The 19145-nt window shown below is 44.9% G+C and overlaps 1 protein-coding gene across 1 annotated transcript in view; it reads left to right on the top strand.

Annotated features, from left to right (window-relative positions):
• Window positions 1–15311, top strand: part of LOC143940873 (uncharacterized) — a 41376-nt gene extending 26065 nt beyond the window's left edge. Inside the window, exons 7-8 of the mRNA XM_077462674.1 lie at window positions 8062–8140; window positions 11154–15311. Of these exons, the coding sequence (XP_077318800.1) occupies window positions 8062–8140; window positions 11154–11385 (311 nt within the window). The 3' untranslated portion in view covers window positions 11386–15311. The remainder of the gene's footprint in view (window positions 1–8061; window positions 8141–11153) is intronic.
• The last annotated feature ends 3834 nt before the right edge of the window (window positions 15312–19145 follow it).

Raw genomic sequence — 19145 nt, 5'->3', positions numbered from 1 at the left:
CTATTAGCCTGGTTGGAATTATTAAACCAATGCACATAGCAACCTGATAGTGAACCTTGCATTACATACATATGTCCTCACTCCTGACTGATCTCATGCATTCTGTAATGGCCCCAGGCTACTCTTATTGGCCACTTACCACTCGCCACCCAAAAACACAATGGGCCAGTGTTCCATTACATCTGGAAATTTCTCTACTCATGCAGATTTTTCAGTTATGTTGAGATATCATCTGTATATGTTGGGAGATTTGTAACAGACGCTATTGTAGATCTTTGCCATTAATGTTATGGGCCTCTCAATGCAATATATATTTTTTATATGTGGAACCTGGACATATGGACATATGTTTTTTGGGGTAAATGGACCCTAAATGATGGGAATATTCTTTATACATTTGAAAAGTGTGTAACACTTTTGCACCATCTGTTACCCACTGTGATCATGGGCATCCGTTTTAGATATATATTGACTCAACCATGGGCATCTGCAGATAGGTGCAAGGGGGGGGTCAAGTGCCCCCCCTGGAATCAGGGATCGGATCAGCACTGTTAAATTCAGCACAGTGCCATCGCTATATGGGTCTGGGCAGCCCGCACCCGGGTGCCACCTGCCAGTCAGGTGACACCATCAAGGTTCTGTCAAGCCCCCTGATCAGTGTAGTGTGACTGTGGGCTCTTTTCCCTGCCCTATCCATCAGAGAACTGGGCGATGCTGTGACAAGAGAAAGGCGAGCTGTGGGCTGTCAGAGGTGCCCCCCGCTCGCCCCCCTTTCTCCAGTTAAGAAGAAGAGACAACGGCTCTCACTAGGTTCCCCACCCAGCTTCCTGCCCACTCCGTTCCTTCCCCATTGGCCACAACTGAGGGCCAATCAAAGGAGACGAGAGCATCATGGGACATGTAGTCATAAAGAATGGAGGGCCCCATTTTCCAGAGGGAGGAGGCTACAGCTCGATCAATAGAGAGATTGAGAGATTGTAGCCTAGAAAAAAGCAGAGGGAGAGAGTGCTAAAAGGACAAAGAACGAGTGTGCTGGGCGGAAGCCAGCGAGAGAGAGTCGCGCTGCCCAGCACCACCAGAGAGAGAGACACACGCTGCCCAGTGCCATCAGAGAGAGAGACACACTGCCCATTGCCACCAGAGTGAGAGCCACGCTGCCCAGCTCTACCAGAGAGTGAGCCACGCTGCCCAGCACACCAGAGAGAGTGCCACGCTACCAAGCACCAACAGGGAGAAAAGATAAGCCACTGGCAGGGTACAGGCATGCTACACTACTGACCAGAGAAAACCCAGAGTGAGCGATCATCCAGCCAGAGGGACCACTGCTGTAGTCTCGCTGGGTCTGGTAAGAGGGCCTGTTGGCGGCCATTATCCATTACTCATCCTAGGGCAGTGATGGCGAACCTTGGCACTCCAGATGTTTTGGAACTACATTTCCCATGATGCTCCAGTACACTGCAGAGTGCCAGAGCATCATGGGAAATGTAGTTCCAAAACATCTGGGGTGCCAAGGTTCACCATCACTGTCCTAGGGAATGTACTACGTCTGCAGTCTCTGACATGATAATGGCATGGGTGACCCTAAAATGATGCCCCCCCCCCCCCCCCGAAAAAAGTTCTGTGGATGCCCATGGACTCAACAGAGATGGATTTCCGGTTTAGTAAACCTAAAGCTTGGGTATACACTATTAAAATTTAGTTCTACATTTTTTGTTGTAAGAAAGTCTGTTCAGTTTTCTAATTAGTGGGGTCAAATTGACCTTCACTGTCTATTGCAGTAACGAGAAAATTTGGAAGAGCAAGATAGAAACTCTTCTCAAATTTCCAACAGTGAATATGGTTTCTGTTTAGTAAGGTCCATTCATTCAAATATTGAATAATAAAAGCAAAACTGAAATTAAATCTTGAACTACTTTCGAATAACAATTTTCTGAGAAATTTTCCTAAAAAAATTTCTCACATCCATCTGAAATTCTACTAGTCACGCAGGGGTGCTTAACCTGTGGCTCTCCAGCTGTTGCAGAACTACAAGTCCCATCATGCTTCTGCTTTTGGAAATCATGCTTGCATAACTGTCAGCCTTGCAATGCCTCATGGGACTTGTAGTTCTGCAACAGCTGGAGAGCCACAGGTTGAGCACCGCTGTAAACTAGTGTATACCCAGCCTAAGTGTATTAGTAGGGATGCCATAGACTAGACAACAGGCTGCCTATAACTTTACCAGAAGCTCTGTGCTCTCTTGGAAAGTATAAAATACAGGAGCAGAGATAAGGAATCAAAAGAAGTTTGATGCTATTGCCACGGCTATGAGGAAAATATATTTGGGGCTTTGTCAGTTGTATATCACAGCTAGCTACAGACTGAAATTGAATTTCTAAAGGATATCTAAAGCAAGAAACATACAGTATCTCACAAAAGTGAGTACACCCCTCATATTTTTGTAAATATTTTATTCTATCTTTTCATGTGACAATACTGAAGAAATTACACTTTGCTACAATGTAAAGTAGTGAGTGTACAGCTTGTATAACAGTGTCAATTTGCTGTCCCCTCAAAATAACTTCACTTCACACATCCATCAATATCTAAAGCGCTGGCAGCAAAAGTGAGTACAGCCCTCCCTAAGTGAAAATACCTAAATTGGACTCAAATTGTCAATATTTTGTGTGGCCAACAATAATTTCCAGCACTGCTTTAAACCTCCTGGGCATGGAGTTCACCAGAGCTTCATTTTTTGCCATTGGAGTCCTCTTCCATTCCTCAATGATGACATCACGGAGCTGGTGGAATGTTAGAGACCTTTGCTCCTCCACCTTCCATTTGATGTCCCACAGATGCTCAATAGGGTTTAGGTCTGGAGACATGCTTGGCCAGTCCATCACCTTTACCCTCAGCTTCTTTAGCAAGGCAGTGGTCGTCGTAAAGTTGTGTTTGGGGTCGTTATCATGTTGGAATACTGCCCTGCAGCCCATTCTTCGAATGGAGGGGATCATGCTCTGCTTCAGTATGTCACAGTACATGTTGGCATTCATGGTTCCCTCAATGAACTGTAGCTCCCCAGTGCCAGCAGCACTCATGTAGCCCCAGACCATGACACTCCCACCACCATGCTTGACTGTAGGCAAGACACACTTGTCTTTGTACTCCTCACCTGGTTGCTGCCACACACGCTTGACCCCATCTTAACCAAATACGTTTATCTTGGTCTCATCAGACCACAGGACATGGTTCCAGTAATCCATGTCCTTAGTCTGCTTGTCTTCAGTAAACTGTTTGCGGGCTTTCTTGTGCATCATCTTTAGAAGAGGCTTTCTTCTGGGATGACATCCATGCAGACCAATTTGATGCAGTGAGTGGCGTATGGTCTGAACACTGACAGGCCGACCCCCCACCCCTTCAACCTCTACAGGAATGCTGGCAGCACTCATACGTCTACTTCCCAAAGACAACCTCTGGATATGACGCTGAGCACGTGCACTCAACTTCTTTGGTCGACCATGGTGAGACCTGTTCTGACTGGAACCTGTTCTGTTAAACCGCTGTATGGTCTTGGTCATCGTGCTGGAGCTCAGTTTCAGGGACTTGGCAATCTTCTTATAGCCTAGGCCATGTTTATGTAGAGCAACAATTCTTTTTTTCAGATACTCAGAGTTCTTTGCCATGAGGTGCCATGTTGAATTTTCAGTGACCAGTAGGAGAGTGTGAGAGCGATAACACCAAATTTAGCACATCTGCTCCCCATTCACACTAACGAGTCACATGACAACGGGGAGGGAAAATGGCTAATTGGACCCAATTTGGACATTTTCACTTAGGGGCGAACTCACTTTTGTTGCCAGCGGTTTAGACATTAATGGCTGTGTGTTGAGTTATTTTTGAGGGGACAGCAAATTTACACTGTTATACAAGCTGTGCACCAGAGGTAGGCAACCTTTTGAGCACAGTGTGCCGAAAAAATGTTTTTAAAGAAATTGAGCAAGACAATTATTTAACAAAAAAAAATCAACTTCACACTCACAATCACAAAAAGGTTTTTTTTTATAAAGTAAATGCTGTAAACTACTAGTAGTGAAAAAAAGAGGAAGTTTGTTGGGATTGTATATGAAGCACAGCTAAAAGTATTGAATGAGCAATCACATGTTAATGGATTTGAAACAATTTATACATAGAATAATGAAATAACATGATAAGCAAGAATAATATCTTAACAATTTATTGTCCATAATGACAACATAATTCACAGTGTAATAATAGTAATTTCATAAAAATTAATTGTAATTCATCATCAACATAATTGAGTTAATGGCTAGAATAAAATCCATAATTATCGATCTCAGAATCACGTGATTTCGATGGTGTATCATAAGGCTGGGGCTCTACGCGTTCCATGGAGTCTGCCACTCATCAGAAGAAGTAGCAATATGTATTGATCTATATTGAAAAAATCAAGAGTGAACAGATGGTTGGCACAGAGGGGGAGTAAGGGGGGAGGCAGAGGAGGAAGTGGAAAGATTTTCCAGACACTCTTACCTTCAAAAAGTTGAATATGTAAAAAGGTGGTGTATGATGGCTGGGGTACCCTAGATAACAAACATCTCCAAGGAGCTGAGGCCACAGATCCACGGCCACACTGAGGCAAAAGAAGTGCAAAAGACATCAGTGATAATGTGATCCCCAATTAGAAGTTGCATTTGGTGCAGGTTGTATAATAGTGCCAATAGATTCCTGTGAATAGGAACATGGTAAAGGTTAGGGCTGCACTGATGCCACTTTTTTGACACCGAGTACCGATACTTGACCTCATGTACTTACCGATACCAATTACCGATACCTATCGCCTACGAAGAAGGGTGGTTTGGGAGGTGGCGGAGGGTTGTTTTTTGGGAGCCGAGTGATGGTAGGGTGGGAGGGGAGGGGAGGGGTGAGGGAAAGGTAGTTGAGGGTGGGGTGAAATAGGGATTGTGGGGTAGGAGAGTTTAGATGGAAAAGGCTGTGATCGCTGGGAGGGGATGGGGATAGGAGGGTTATTGGGAGACATGGGGGCAGAGGTGACAGCTGGTAGAGGGAAGGAGGAGACAATGACTGCAGGCATGGTACAGGAGACAGTCAGAAACTGCAGGCATGGTACAGCAGACAGCCAATGACTGCAGGCATGGTACAGGAGACAGCCAATGACTGCAGGCATGGTATAGGAGACAGCCAATGACTGCAGGTATGGTACAAGAGACAGACAGAGACTACAGGCATGGTACAAGAGTACAAGAGACAGTCAGGGACTAAAGGCATGATATAGGAGACAGCCAGAGACTGCGGGCATCGTGCAGCAAGGAAACAACGCTTGTGGGCTGTTAGGATGGGTGGGCCTGCACCTAGCGATGCCAATGGGAGGAGGAGGAGGCGGGGAAGGCACTGTCTTGAGAGAAGGAGGAGGCAGGGAAGGCACTCTCCGGAGGGAAGGAGGCGGTCCGCTCCCAAGTGACGTCACTTCCGGTATCAGTTTCCGGTATTGAAGCATTTTCGCGAGTACTGATACTCAAGAAAATGGCTAGTATCGGCGCCAATACCGATATCGGTATCGGCGCATCCCTAGTAAAGGTAAATATGTGTAGATAGAGCTGCACAAGGTGCATTGAGGAATTCAAATCAGGATGGGTAGGTGATGGTATCAAGAGCCGGATGGGGGTTGAAAACATAATAAGATAGAGCCCATAACAACAAGTCAAAGAACTGAGAATAGTGTGTAGCCAATTAAACCAAATAGTGAACCTATGAACGACAAGTTATTACCTTAAACTGAGACAAGCGTGTGGACCACACAGTGTGTTGGGGTATGAGGTGAAAATGGTATATGCTCCACCCATGTGCAAACCTATATAGCCACAGGTGGCTGCGGTGGGCCGCCAACGCCATGCCACGTAATCGGGGGGGGGGGGGGGGGCGGTGTCAACACCCGGACACAATGCATCACTCGGCAATGGCGCTCAAACCCTCTCCTCATGTGGATCACAGATGGGCAAATTAGTTAGATGTTCCTGGGTTTGCACCCATAGATATAATGAACAGGTTGGACACTGGACTGGAGGGTGAGGATATAATTTATGCACTTGCCCCTGTACTTTATGAAATCTTTTTTTCTCTCACATATTAAATGTTGGTCTTGACAAGCAGCTGTATACTGTCTGTGTCCTACTTCAACTCTTTGCCGCTGTATCTGTTTGACTTGATTTAAATTGTGGCCCACTCGGGCAGTGTACTGTACATATATACCATATTGTATGGCAATACTATGGTTCTAACTTTCAATAAAGTTATTTTTCTTGAATAAAAAAAGCAGCTACCACATCTAAGGACTAATGAGCTGAAATATATGAAATGTTTAATATATTCAATGTTTGTTTTTGGGCTTGGATACACTTTAACAGAATCAGATTACAGAGTGCCTTGTATAGCATTTATGTGCCATTGTTTAAAAAAGAACTTAAATTCAGTCTGGATTGTATGAGACGTAAAGCTCTGATCATGACTCCTCAGTTGTATCTTCACATAGAGCTGTGAATGATAAGAAAAGTACTGAACGTTTCCATTTAAAAAAAAATAAAAGCCAACTTCCTGGAAAAAAACACCCTTGCAATGTTCATCTAGGACAGCTTTTCTTAACCTTTACAAAACAGAGTGACTATGTATAACTCGTGATACATTAGTGTGATGGTTAATGGGAAGAATACTCCTTACACTTGTAAACATTGGGAAGAATTCACCCTTAGTGCCCGTTCACACAGGGGCGACACGACTTGCAGCGCGACTCAGACACGAACCTGCACACGACTTCAGCAGCGACTTGCAAAATGACTACTGTATAGAAGTCAATGTAAGTCGCCTGAAGTCACCCCGAAAATAGTACAGGAACCTTTTTCTAAGTTGGAGCGACTTGAGTCGCTCCTATTAGAACGGTTCCATAGTACAGAACGGAGTGCGACTTGTCAGCCGACTAAGTCGCCTGACAAGTCGTGGTAATGTGAACAGGCACTTACAGCTAAAAGGATATTGGTGTCAGTTGGAACAAATCTGAGAGGCAATAATTGCTAATTGCTCAAGGAACCTCTTGCAACCTCTGGAGGAAGGCTAGTTGAGAAACCATGGTCTAGGGGGTAGAGAAAGGAGCTCTACCTTACTCTTCTCTGTAGCAATTTCCTCTTCTCCCTGGTGCTCCAGACCATTGATGTCCCCTCTGCACCATCATGTACAATGCAGAGTTAATAGACATATATTATATGTGGAGAAGGCGAGCATGTGACAGCAACTAACAGTATCTTATGCTGGCCATACATTATACAATGTTCTTGTACAATTTCCTTCAGATTTACCTTCAACTATGTAGTGCAAGGGTCTGCCTGGTTGCACACAGATTGAAAATGTTTAGGTTTGACCTCATAATATACGTTTTGGTAAATCAAAAAGAAAATTGTACAATGTATGGCCAGCCTTAGAGAGGACAAAAAATTATCCACTGCCCCCACCTATAACTGGCCTTTTCCGCAAAGAGCATTGGAGGGCAACATATGTCAAGGAAAAATCCAAGGAAAATTCCAAGCTCTATTTACCAACCAGCCTGCAACCAACCAAACTGACCTGTCTGACACTATTCTTGTGATTCCACTGTGGAGCCTCTTAAAAGTCAGCGGTAGAGGCTACAGGTAACAGGGTGCATTGCCAGGGCCTGTAGCTTACGCATGTATTTGCAAATGTGTACAGACTAAACCCCTGTTTTTAAAGCATACTGTTAGACAGGTCAATTTGGTTGATCGCAGGCCGGTCAATAAGTAGAGCTTGGAAGTTTCCTTGAATTTTTCCTTGGCCTCTTTTTGACAGCCTTAGAGAGGAGGCTTGGGAGGGAGGGTATTACTACTTTTTCCTCTACCCCCTAGACCTAATGAGCATTTAACCCTTAAAGAGTAGGAGGGCCCTTATGCAAGGGTCGTTTTTTTTTTTTTCTTGTGCTCGGAATTTGGCTTTAAACATTCTTTTACCTGTACTGAACTTTCTACTATGTATCATTTACAGTCTGGAAGACAATCGTCATGGCATGCTTGCTGAGCCTGATCTTCATAGTATTGCTGTTTGCAGCTGTGTTCATGAAAGGGTAAGCTCTAAAATATTTCCACAACCAATAGAGTCTACCAACTGTTTTGCCGGAAAAAAACAAACAAACGTCTGTTTCCAAGTTTGTGAAGCCATGGGTATTGGCAGGATTATAAATTCAACTCCAGGCAAAACTTTTTGGTTTGTTTAATTTTGGATAGAGTGGGATGATTTAGAGTGGGTCTGTCGGGTGTGCCCAGAGAGACCCTTCACCCAACATGTAAATTGCCGCAAAATTAGTAGAAATCCCACTTTTGTTAATTGTCACTTGAACAGGTGTCCACATTGGAAGATTTTGTCTCTTTTTTTTTTTTTGGGATGTTCTATTGCACCTATGAGGGAAGCAGCGGGTTAGTCTACCCATGTAATGTTGTACAAGAGTCCCTTGCAAGTCCCAATACAATTACAGGAGGCTAGCTGCACCCATGCTTACTTTACCCTTTGGGGGTTGTCCCTCCAGCGCACATTTTCCTTGCAGTAGATCAACCACAATGAGGAATTGAAAGATTTCTTCTCTTTTTGTTAAGGGTTTCATTCCACCTATGAGGGGAGCAGTGGGGTTAGTCCACCAACTCCTGCTGTTGTACAAGAGTCCCTTGCAAGTCCCAACACAGTTGCAGGAGGTTAGCTCCACCCATGCTTACTTGGCATCTATTCCAGTGCTGGGGGGTTGTTCCTCTATTGCACATTTTCCTCACAGGGAATCGATGACTAAGAGGACAATTAGTTTAAAGTGGCTGTAAACGCTAAACATTTTTTTCCTTAATTCATTCCCTGCATTAACCACTTCAGCCCCGGAAGAATTTACCCCCTTCCTGACAGAGCACTTTTTGCAATTCGGCACTGCGTCGCTTTAACTGACAATTGCGAGGTCATGCAACGTGGCTCCCAAACAAAATAGACGTACTTTTTTCCCCACAAATAGAGCTTTCTTTTGGTGATATTTGTTCACCCCTGCGGTTTTTATTTTTTGAGCTATAAACAAAAAAAGCAACAATTATGAAAAAACACATTATTTTTTACTTTTTGCTATAATAAATATCCCCCAAAAATATATAAAAAAAAATATTTTTTTCCTCAGGTTAGGCCGATACGTATTCTTCTACATATTCTTGGTAAAAAAAAACACAATAAGCGATTATTGATTGGTTTGCGCAAAATTTATAGCGTTTACAAAACAGGGGATAGTTTTATGCCATTTTTATTAATATATATATTTTTTTTTAAATGGTGGCGATCTGCAATTTTTATCGTGACTGCGACATTATGGTGGACACATCGGACATTTTTGACACATGCTATACAAATGCACTGATTCCTGTGCAAATTACACTGGCAGTGAAGGGGTTAACCACTAGGTGGCAGTGTAGGGTTTAAGTTTGTCCTAGGGGCGTTACTAACTGTGGGGGTCGTGGCTGTGTTTTACAGATCACTGATCTCTGCTCCAATCACATGGAGCAAAGATCAGTGTCACTGTTGCTAGGCAGAACAGCGAGATGCTTGTTTACATCTCCCCGTTCTTCCTCTCCGTGAGGCGATCGCAGCCATCGCCGCCACCGCCTCTTAAAGGGCAATGTACAGGTACGTGATTCTGCCTGTACGTGCCCTTCTGCCGAAGTATATCGGCGTGAGGTGGTCGGGAAGCGGTTAAATCGTTTGTTACTGCAACACTTCATATTCCTGATATGTGCCCGCTGTACCATGTACTTGTATAGGAAAGTATCCTGTTCTCTTTGTATTGATTCCTTTGTGTGAAATCCCTGGAATCCCTGGTGTTCCTACTAGTCTGCTTGCTTTCCTATTAAAAACTGACCACACTAAGCAGGAGAGCACACTATGGTCTGCTATGGTCTGCTATGGTCTGCTATGCTGGGAACTCAGTGTGCTCTCCTCCAATGATCAGACTTGTTCTGACACTCCCCCCGCTGCACAGCCATTCACTGGAAAACTCAGTGTGCTGCGGCTTCTCCTTTCTCTAGCTCCTTTGCAGCTGAGAACAGAGAAAGGTATTTATAATTATTTTTTAATATCTTTACAAAAATGTTTTGCCTTTCTATTTTAAACCAAATGGGTTGTTTTATAATCACTGTAAAGCGGAGGTCCACCCTAAAGTGGACCTTCCGCTCATTGGAACCCTCCCCCCCTCCGGCGCCACAATTGGCACCTTTCAGGAGGGGGGGTGCAGGTACCTGCACCCACTTCCGGCGTAGATTCTGCAGAAGGTATGCCCCTTTCCGCAGAATCTACGCCCCTTTCCGAAGGTCCCCCGCTGCCTGCTGGGAAACACACAGATCCCAGAGACAGCGGGGACCATCCTTATTGCGCAGCGCGACTCGCGCATGCGCAGTAGGGAACCGGGAAATGAAGCCGAAAGGCTCCACTTCCTGATTCCCATACCCAAGATGGCGGCGGCAGCACCCGAGAGACGATCGAGAGATCGGCTTCGGGTGCCGACATCGCGGGCGCGCTGGGCGGGTAAGTGTCATTATTTTAAAAGTCAGCAGCTGCTGTATTTGTAGCTGCTGGCTTTTAAAAAACAACAACGGCGGACTCCCGGCGGACTCCCGCTTTAAGGTAAAAAAAAATTCAGGATGTGTATCGCCCCCTCACAATTCGCCCTTATACTTTCCTGAGTCCTTACTCGATCCAGCTCTTTCCTCTTCTTCCCGCTTTCACAGACGTTGCTGAGAGCAGCAGGAGCCATTGACTCCCACTGCTGTCAGTCAAATCTTGTGACCAGGTAGCTGGGGGCAGGGCCGAGACTCGCTGTCTGTGTCTATAGAAGCAGGCAGTGGGGCTTTGGATCGAGCCCACAGGTGTGCTTTAATAAGAAGTGGCTTCATATGGGGGCCCACTGAGAAGAGGAGGAGCCAGAAGCGCTGGTGGGAGACACGAGAAGAGGTGGATTGGAGCTGCTCTGTGCAATACTATTGCACAGAGCAGGTAAAAACATTATGTTTGCTATTTATAAATAACATAACTGTACAATCATTTAATCTCCTTTCTGCTTTCAGGAACAAGTTTATCTGCTGCATGGGGCCAAGGAAGACCGAGCCGCAAGACGTCGTCCAGTCCCCCACCTGGAACAATACGGGCATCTATCGACGCATTAGCGTAGCCAACAAGGGAGTGCTATACGACAATCTCAGCAACATAGATAAACGAGCATCTCCCATTCGCCCAGAAATGAACCTCTACAAGACCCACTACACAAACATGGCCTTTGACACCATTGGAGAAGAATGAAGGTGTCGATGAACGTCATATGAGGAGTTCCTGGTTTAAAGACCTTTGCTATACAGAATCACCTTCAACTCCTTATTATCCTTTTTATTCACAACTAAGGTCCAAGAAAACTCTTCAATTTTAAGTGCTATTGGAGTGGTGAACTTCCCTTATGACTTTTTTAAGAAAAAAATTAATAGGTTTAGGAGCCCTTAATGGGCCTCTGTCGATCAGAGGTGTGTGTGTAGAATGGATGCTCTAATGCCTTCTCAGCCTAAAAAAAAAGTTAGAGAGCCATCAGTAATACTCATTAACATGTATGCAAAAATTCCTGCATCTGCTCGGGAAATTAGAGTTTTTGTGTAACTTTGATGTTTTTTTTTGTTCTGTTAGCTGCTATTTTAGGGAACATAACCCCACAGTATTCTGTGATTGGCAATAGTCTTGATATACCAAAAACATGATTGAAAATTGAAATATATCCTCTAGTAGATATGTGATAGCGATGGAACGATGAAAATGGGAATTAGTTACATTGAATATGAAATAAATCGTATTCTGCTTGAAGGAAGTAAAGCCTGATGGAAGTATGGTGTCCTAGGCTGCTTTCTCCTTGATCGCTCAACTCGGTGTGTGGTTAGAAATGCCCACTACAAACATTAATTCTCCTTGGAAATGTATTTAAAATGTTTATTGAGTAAGAACTTTAGAAACCACCAACACGTTTTGGGGGAAGGATTCTCCCTTCTTCAGGGCTGAAATACAGTTTATAATGGAATCAGGATGGAATGAACTAGGAAGCTTGAGTTGAGGCTGAGTTGAGTTGAGTTGAGGCTGGATTGGGGCTAGATTATTCAGCGCATCCATACAGCTATGTGGAGAGCTGGCTATCTATGACCTATACTAGACCTATATGCACATGTTATATTAAAGCTGTGCTTACAGTATTGCATGGATAAGGAGTGATAGAAAACCTAAAACACCTACATTTCTTGGAGAAAATGCTGCCACGAGTTTCCTTCCAGTGCTCATCACCTAACAAAAGATTCCATATTTTACATAAATATAGGTTTGTCACTGCTGCCGACAGGAGAATCGTAGATCGGATTGGCTAATATCTGCTAGAGAAAAGAACCGGCCAATCTGATCTGTGATCCTCACCTCCAATGTAAGTCATGTGATCATCTTCATGCGACTAGCTCTAAAGGGAGCATCAAGTGGCATTTTCTCCAAGAAAGGTAAGAATTTTTCTATTCTCCTAGAAAGTGCCTTGAAACCCCACATCCAAAGAAAAAGTGCCAAAAAAGTACTGGGCCTGTGGCGGCCCGTCCATTAGGGGTGCACAGACGCCACCCACCCCATCTAAGCATCAGACCCCCGATCTACATAACAGTGCGCCAGACTATGGATTGCAATGGGGGGGGGGGATTTGAAGCAAGTGATTCGAGCCAGAGAATCTAATAAGCTTCAAATAAGTGTGGGCTCTGGGGAAACAGTACCTTGTTGTGTGACAGTAGTGAATGAATTTTCACACTAAATCTCCTCCCCGCCAATCAGGAAGCAGGTCGTAAGACCTGTTTCCCGATGGGCCAAAATTTCAGGCGATCCTATTGGACACCTAGCCCCTAGGAGGAGGAGAGAGGAGACGCATGGATGAAGCCAATGGCAGACAGGACACCGGACACTGCCACGCTGGAGGACACCAAAGCCACTGCCCACCACCCAGATGGGGTATGTGCCGGACCGACCAGCAGATGGGGGGCAGTGCCACGCGCCGGCCATTTGGGGGGGGGGTTGCTTGTTTGCCGCCCCCCTCCCAAGAAAAAATAAATTAAAAAATCTACCAGCCGCCTCTTGTACTGACTAGTGGCATGTGTAGTCCAATGCTGGCCATACGCGATATGAAAAATCAGCCGAACCCATTTTTGATAAACGAACATTCGGCCGTGAGCGCAAATGATAGTGCCATCAGGTAATGAACGATAAATCGTTCAGCGGACATAATGATTGCATTTTTAGTTAATTTTTTTACATATGCCTAGTGCACACAGTTTGGACGGGAAACACATTAACCTTTCAATTTATTGTTCATTCGGCAGAAAATTTCCAAACTTGTCCAAAAATGTCCCAACGATTATCCATTTTGTGCCCATTAACTGACCGTAAAACAAACGAACAGTTTAAATGACCAAATTTTTCGTATAGAGTATGGCCAGCATAAGCCTAGCATATCTTTTTTTTTTGTCTTCTGGTGATAATTTTCATTTGGGAGGGAACATGCTAATTAAAGCAGTATTAAAGCCGAAAACAAACATTTATTATATTGCAGATTTCCAATTCTTAGATGTGGTGGCTGCATTCTTTTCCTTTGTTAGAATGACTGTCTTCTATTTTCATCTGGTGAGCGACCCAGTAAATCAGTTTTTTCTACAAAATAACAGGTATGAGACAAACCACTTACCATTGAAAAGAGTTCTTACATTTATTGGCTTTTATTTATGTAAAACCTTTAGGCTCGGTTCACACAGGGGCGACTTGTCCAGGCGACTTCGCCGCCTGACAAGTCGCGCCCCGTTCTGTACTACGTAACCGTTCTAATAGGAGCGACTCGAGTCGCTCCGACTTAGAAAAAAGGTTCCTGTACTACTTTTGCGGCGACTTCGGGCGACTTGCATTGACTTCTATACAGAAGTCGTTTTGCAAGTCGCCGCTGAGGTCGCGGCGCTGCAAGTCGTGCCGCGTACTGTGTGAACCGAGCCTTATCCCAAAAGGAAAAAAAGGACAAAAATGTAACTAATTGTAAAGTATTCAACTTCAACTTCAATTTGATTCTGTATTTAAATCTGCTAGTCCTTATGCACCCCTCCAGCCAGACCGACAATGCTGCTGTCCAAAGGTACCCCCTGTACTCCTTCATCCAGAACGGGGGCCATCTAATACAGAAGGTGTGGTGCTGGCCAGATCACTAGGTGAAAGCAAAGAAAAAAAAAAAGCCTTAAAAAAAGGAAAATAAATGCAGAAATCACATCTAATGATTCAATAGGTAAGCTGACTGGTCGGAGTTGCGTGACGTCAATCCCACGCGTGCGCGCGGGAGCCGCCAGTCACACGGCGTCATTTAATGAAAACGGCACGCCGTGACCCTTCTAAAGTGCGCATGTGCTGAGTACATCCTCGTACGGGGGAATTGTAAATATCTCCTAAACCATGTAGGTTTAGGAGATATTTGCAGAACCTACAGGTAGCCTTAATCTAGGCCTACCTGTAGGTTAAAGTGGTTGTAAACCCTTACAAACCACTTTGACCTACAGGTAAGCCTAGATTAAGGCTTACCTGTAGGTCCAAGAAACATCTCCTAAACCTATATGGTTTAGGAGATATTTGCCCGAAAACAGGCACCGCTGTCTACGGCGCATGCGCCGTAGACAGCGGCGCGCAGGCGCACTGAGCGCGGCATTCACAGCGACGGAGCTGCCGCGCGTGTCAGCTCCCGTGCCCATGCGTGGGAGTGACGTCATTGCGGCTTCGCTGAATGACAGCGGCGGAGCTGCGAGACCCCACCAACAAGATGGATGTGGCGGACTACAGGGGACAGCGGCGACTTCGCTGGCTCCTGTGTCAGGTAAGTGACACATAATGGGCTACTATGCATTATGTTTTGCCTTTGCAGGGAATGAAAAAGGAAGTAAACTCATCAGGGTTTACTTCCTCTTTAAAGTGTGTTGTAAGGGTTTACAACCACTTTAAAGTAATAAATGGTGACTATATTTTATTTACTGATTTATTTATGGAAAAAAAACTAAAAGAAGAATTAAGCTCTTGGATATATTTTGCTGTATCTACGCTTTTTTGTGTGTGTAATACATGCATGATCTGTTAGATCACTGCATATAGTTTTCTTGTAACTTACTATATATGTAAATAATAAAGATTTTATATAGTTATTATACCTGGCGTTAGTAGTATTCTATCAGTAAGAGGGTAAAATGTTGGCTCTGCCCATACAGATGCAGAAATTTACTTTATTTATTACAGGTAATTATACAGCACCAACCCCTGCTTCCCGAGTGCACAAAAAAACACCAAGATTGGACGCACGGGGGTTGGATGCCCAGTGTGGGGTTTTAAAAAATTTCTAGGGGCTTATAGGTTCAGGCACACTATACCCAGACATACAAGAAAAACAGAAATGGAAGGCGCGCACACCTAGTGCATTACCAAAGATAATTTAATAATAAGAAATGTTTATATAAAAGTGGGTACTCACAAAATGCAACTGACAAAAGGCCATAAACACAGTGCATAGACATGCACAGAAAACTGGGTACAGCTAACACGTTTCGGGGGCACACCCCCTTCCTTCGGAGCTAGGCCAAGCTCGGAGGAAGGGGGTGCGCCCCCGAAACGCGTTAGTCGTACCCCGCGTTCTGTGCATGTCAATGCACTGTGTTTATGGCCTTTTGTCAGTTGCATTTTGTGAGTACCCACTTTTATATAAACATTTCTTATTATTAAATTATCTTTGGTAATGCTGTAGGTGTGGGTGCCTTCCATTTCTGTTTTTCTTGTGGTTCCTTTCGAATTACCCCATCTGAGGAAGGCAGCATCCACCCAGTTTTGGATACCATATATACCTTTCACACCACCATTTTATCTGACATCTGTTACTCCACACCTTGGAAGACCCATTAGCGCTGGAAGTGACTGTGTTTTTTATACCCAGACATACACTATATTACCAAAAGTATTGTGACACCTGCCTTTACACGCAGATGAACTGTAATGGCATCTCAGTCAGTTCAGTATTGAGTTGGCCCACCCTTTGCAGCTATAACAGCTTAAACTCTTCTGGGAAGTCTGTCCACAAGGTTTAGGAGTGTGTCTATCGGGAATGATTGACCATTCTTCCAGAAGAGCATTTGTGAGGTCAGGCACTGATGTTGGACAAGAAGGCCTGGCTCACAGTCTTCACTCTAATTCATCCCATAGGTGTTCTATTGCGATGTCTGACGGTCGCCCACGATCGTTCCACACAGAGACAGAAGTAAACAAGGCAGATCTCCGTTCTGACAGGGGAGGACACAGGATATTGTCTTCCTGCTATGCAAGAAGATGGATCTTTGTGTTGTCCCAGTGAACCCATCCGGTCCCTATACAGTTAGTAAACACACCCAGGGAACACAATTAAACGCTTGATCGCCCCCCTAGTGTTAACCCCTAGTGTCATTTGTACAGTAATCAGTGCATATTTTTAGCCCCGATCGCTGTATCAATGTGAATGGTCCCAAAAAAGTGTCAAAAGTGTCCGATCTATCTGCCGCAATCCCCCTAAAAATCGCTCATCGCCATTTCTAGTGAAAAAATAAAAATGCCATAAATCTATCTCCTATTTTGTACACACTATAACTTTTGCGCAAACCAAGAAATATATGCTTATTGGGATTTTTCTATCAAAAATATATAGCAGAATGAATATAGACCTAAACTGATGAAGAAATTTGATTTTTTACATTTTTGATTGGGTATGTATTATAGCAGAACGTAAAACATATTGTTTTTCTTTTCAAAATTGTCGGCCTTTTTCGTCTATAGCGCAAAAAATAAAAACCTGCAGAGGTGGTCAAATACCACCAAAAGAAAGCTCTATTTGTGGGGAAAAAAAGGACATAAATTTTTCCGTTAGTGGCGGCTCCCATGCGCATGCGTGGGAGTGACATCATCACTGCTCCGGCGCTGTGAGTGGCCGGAGCAGCAATACCCGGAAGAAGATGGACGCTCCATACTACAGGGGACAGCGGTGACATCGCTGGCTCCTGTGTCAGGTAAGTGACACACAATGGGCTACTATGCGATGCGATGCATAGTAGCCCATTATGCTTAACCTTTGCAGGGAGACAAAGAAGAAGTAAACCCATCAGGGTTTACTTCCTCTTTAATATGTGTTTGGGTTTTAAAGGGATGAGGTGGCAACCCTAGTCCCGACTAAAGATCAGTAGGCAGCAGGACTGGCTTCTGATCATGTGAGCACTGTGACCACCAAGCAGAGTGATCACATGATCACCACCCCTCTGAGGACTTTTAAAAGGGATGCTAGAGCAGGCAGGGAGGGGTTAAAGGGATTGTAAAGTGAAAATGTTTATTTTTTTTAAATAACAAACAAGTTATACTTACCTCCACTGTGCAGCTCATTTTGCACAGAGTGGCCCCGAACCTGCTCTTCTGGGGTCCCTCGGCGGCTGTCTCTGCTTCCTCCCGCAGGTACTTCTTACGTTCATGCGAGCTCCCTCGCATGGTGAGAAGCATCTGCAGGCGTGCTCCCGTGATACCGCCGGCGGCTATAGCCGCTCGCTGTGTCACACGGCCCCGCCCCCCGGCGCTCCGCGTCGGTGGATGTAATTGACAGCAGCGCGAGCCAATGGCTGCGCTGCTTTCCATCCATCCACTCCAGCCAATCAGCGGCCAGGCTGAACGGTGGAAAGGACGTCAGGGGATGAGCGCGGGACTTTCGAGGGGTGAAGTAAGTAAAACGGGGGGGCTGGGGGTGCCGGCACTGTGAGATCTTTTTTCACCTGAATATCTGAAATACACAACCCCTTTAAATGTGTATTTCAGATATCTCTTCCTTGTTAACAATCCGAACCTTTGTATTCTTCCCATTGAGATCAATAAAAATGTATTGAATTAAAAAAAAAAAAAAAAAAAAAAAAAAAACAACAGAGCATGCCTCCCGGATGCTAGCTTTGTTAGCGAGCCTTTAACCTGAATTAGGTCAGAATGTGATAAATGACAACACTTGAACTCCCTTCCTGCGGGCATGTCAGTGACTCATAGGGTCTGTATACAGAGGATAGCTCCCACCCCTTCCCGTCTACAAACAACTCCTTAATAGCAGATACCAAATCTCTGTCCCCACAGACAGAACCTTTAACCCATTTACTGCCACTGCTGTAAGGCTTACAGCGTGGGCAGCAGGAGGTTTAACACACACTTCCGGCCCCTGCTGCTGCCAAGCGCGTGTGTACTTTCTACAAGTCGACTGCTGCCTTTCTAATAAACATGCACTTGCGGCTGTACAGCTGCCCAAATGTTTTCCGTGACCCCCTCTCCCAGCACGACTTCCCCCACCGTGCTTCCTGGGATCCACTGTCCACCTGTGAGCCTGGGACCCGCAAGGTGGGTGTCACCAGGTGGAGGAGAGGGAGACCAGCGAACCACCCATTCGCTGATCTCCCCTAGATAGAATGAACCCAGAATTGGCGGGGAAAACATCACTTCCTGTTTCTGTTGTCACTTTCCCCATACCTCCCAACTTCTTTAGATGGAAGTGAGAGACACCTATTAGCAAAAGTATGTAGAAATAGGACACACCTCCTGCCACACCCACTCAAAGGATAATTATACAAAAAAAATGTTAGTTACCGTATACCCACAAGTAGGGTTGCCACCTGTCCGGGATTCACCCGGACAGTTCGGGTTTGGAATCATGTGTCCGGGTTTCAAACTGCCTGAAACCCGGACACATTATTCAGACTGGACTATGGCCTCCCAGCAGGGTTGCTGACTCCAGTTGCCTAAGCTGAGATTGTCTGTTACACTTTTTCACGCTGCCCAAAGCCAGCGCTAACAGATCCCCAACATACAGACAGGAGAGGAGAGAGGGCTCGATCTGCTCCTCTTCCTCCCACCCCTACCCCTCTGTGTCTGCCCACACTCCAATCCCCGGCACTGTGCCTCAGAAAAGGAAAGTGGGGCCTATAAATTTGAACTCTAGCAACCTTAGA

The sequence above is a fragment of the Lithobates pipiens genome, unplaced genomic scaffold (assembly GCF_037356315.1).
Source record: "Lithobates pipiens isolate NorthernLeopardFrog02 unplaced genomic scaffold, aLitPip1_a1.2 Scaffold_10, whole genome shotgun sequence".
NCBI classification, from domain to species: domain Eukaryota; kingdom Metazoa; phylum Chordata; class Amphibia; order Anura; family Ranidae; genus Lithobates; species Lithobates pipiens.
This window is presented reverse-complemented; position numbering and strand designations above follow the sequence as displayed.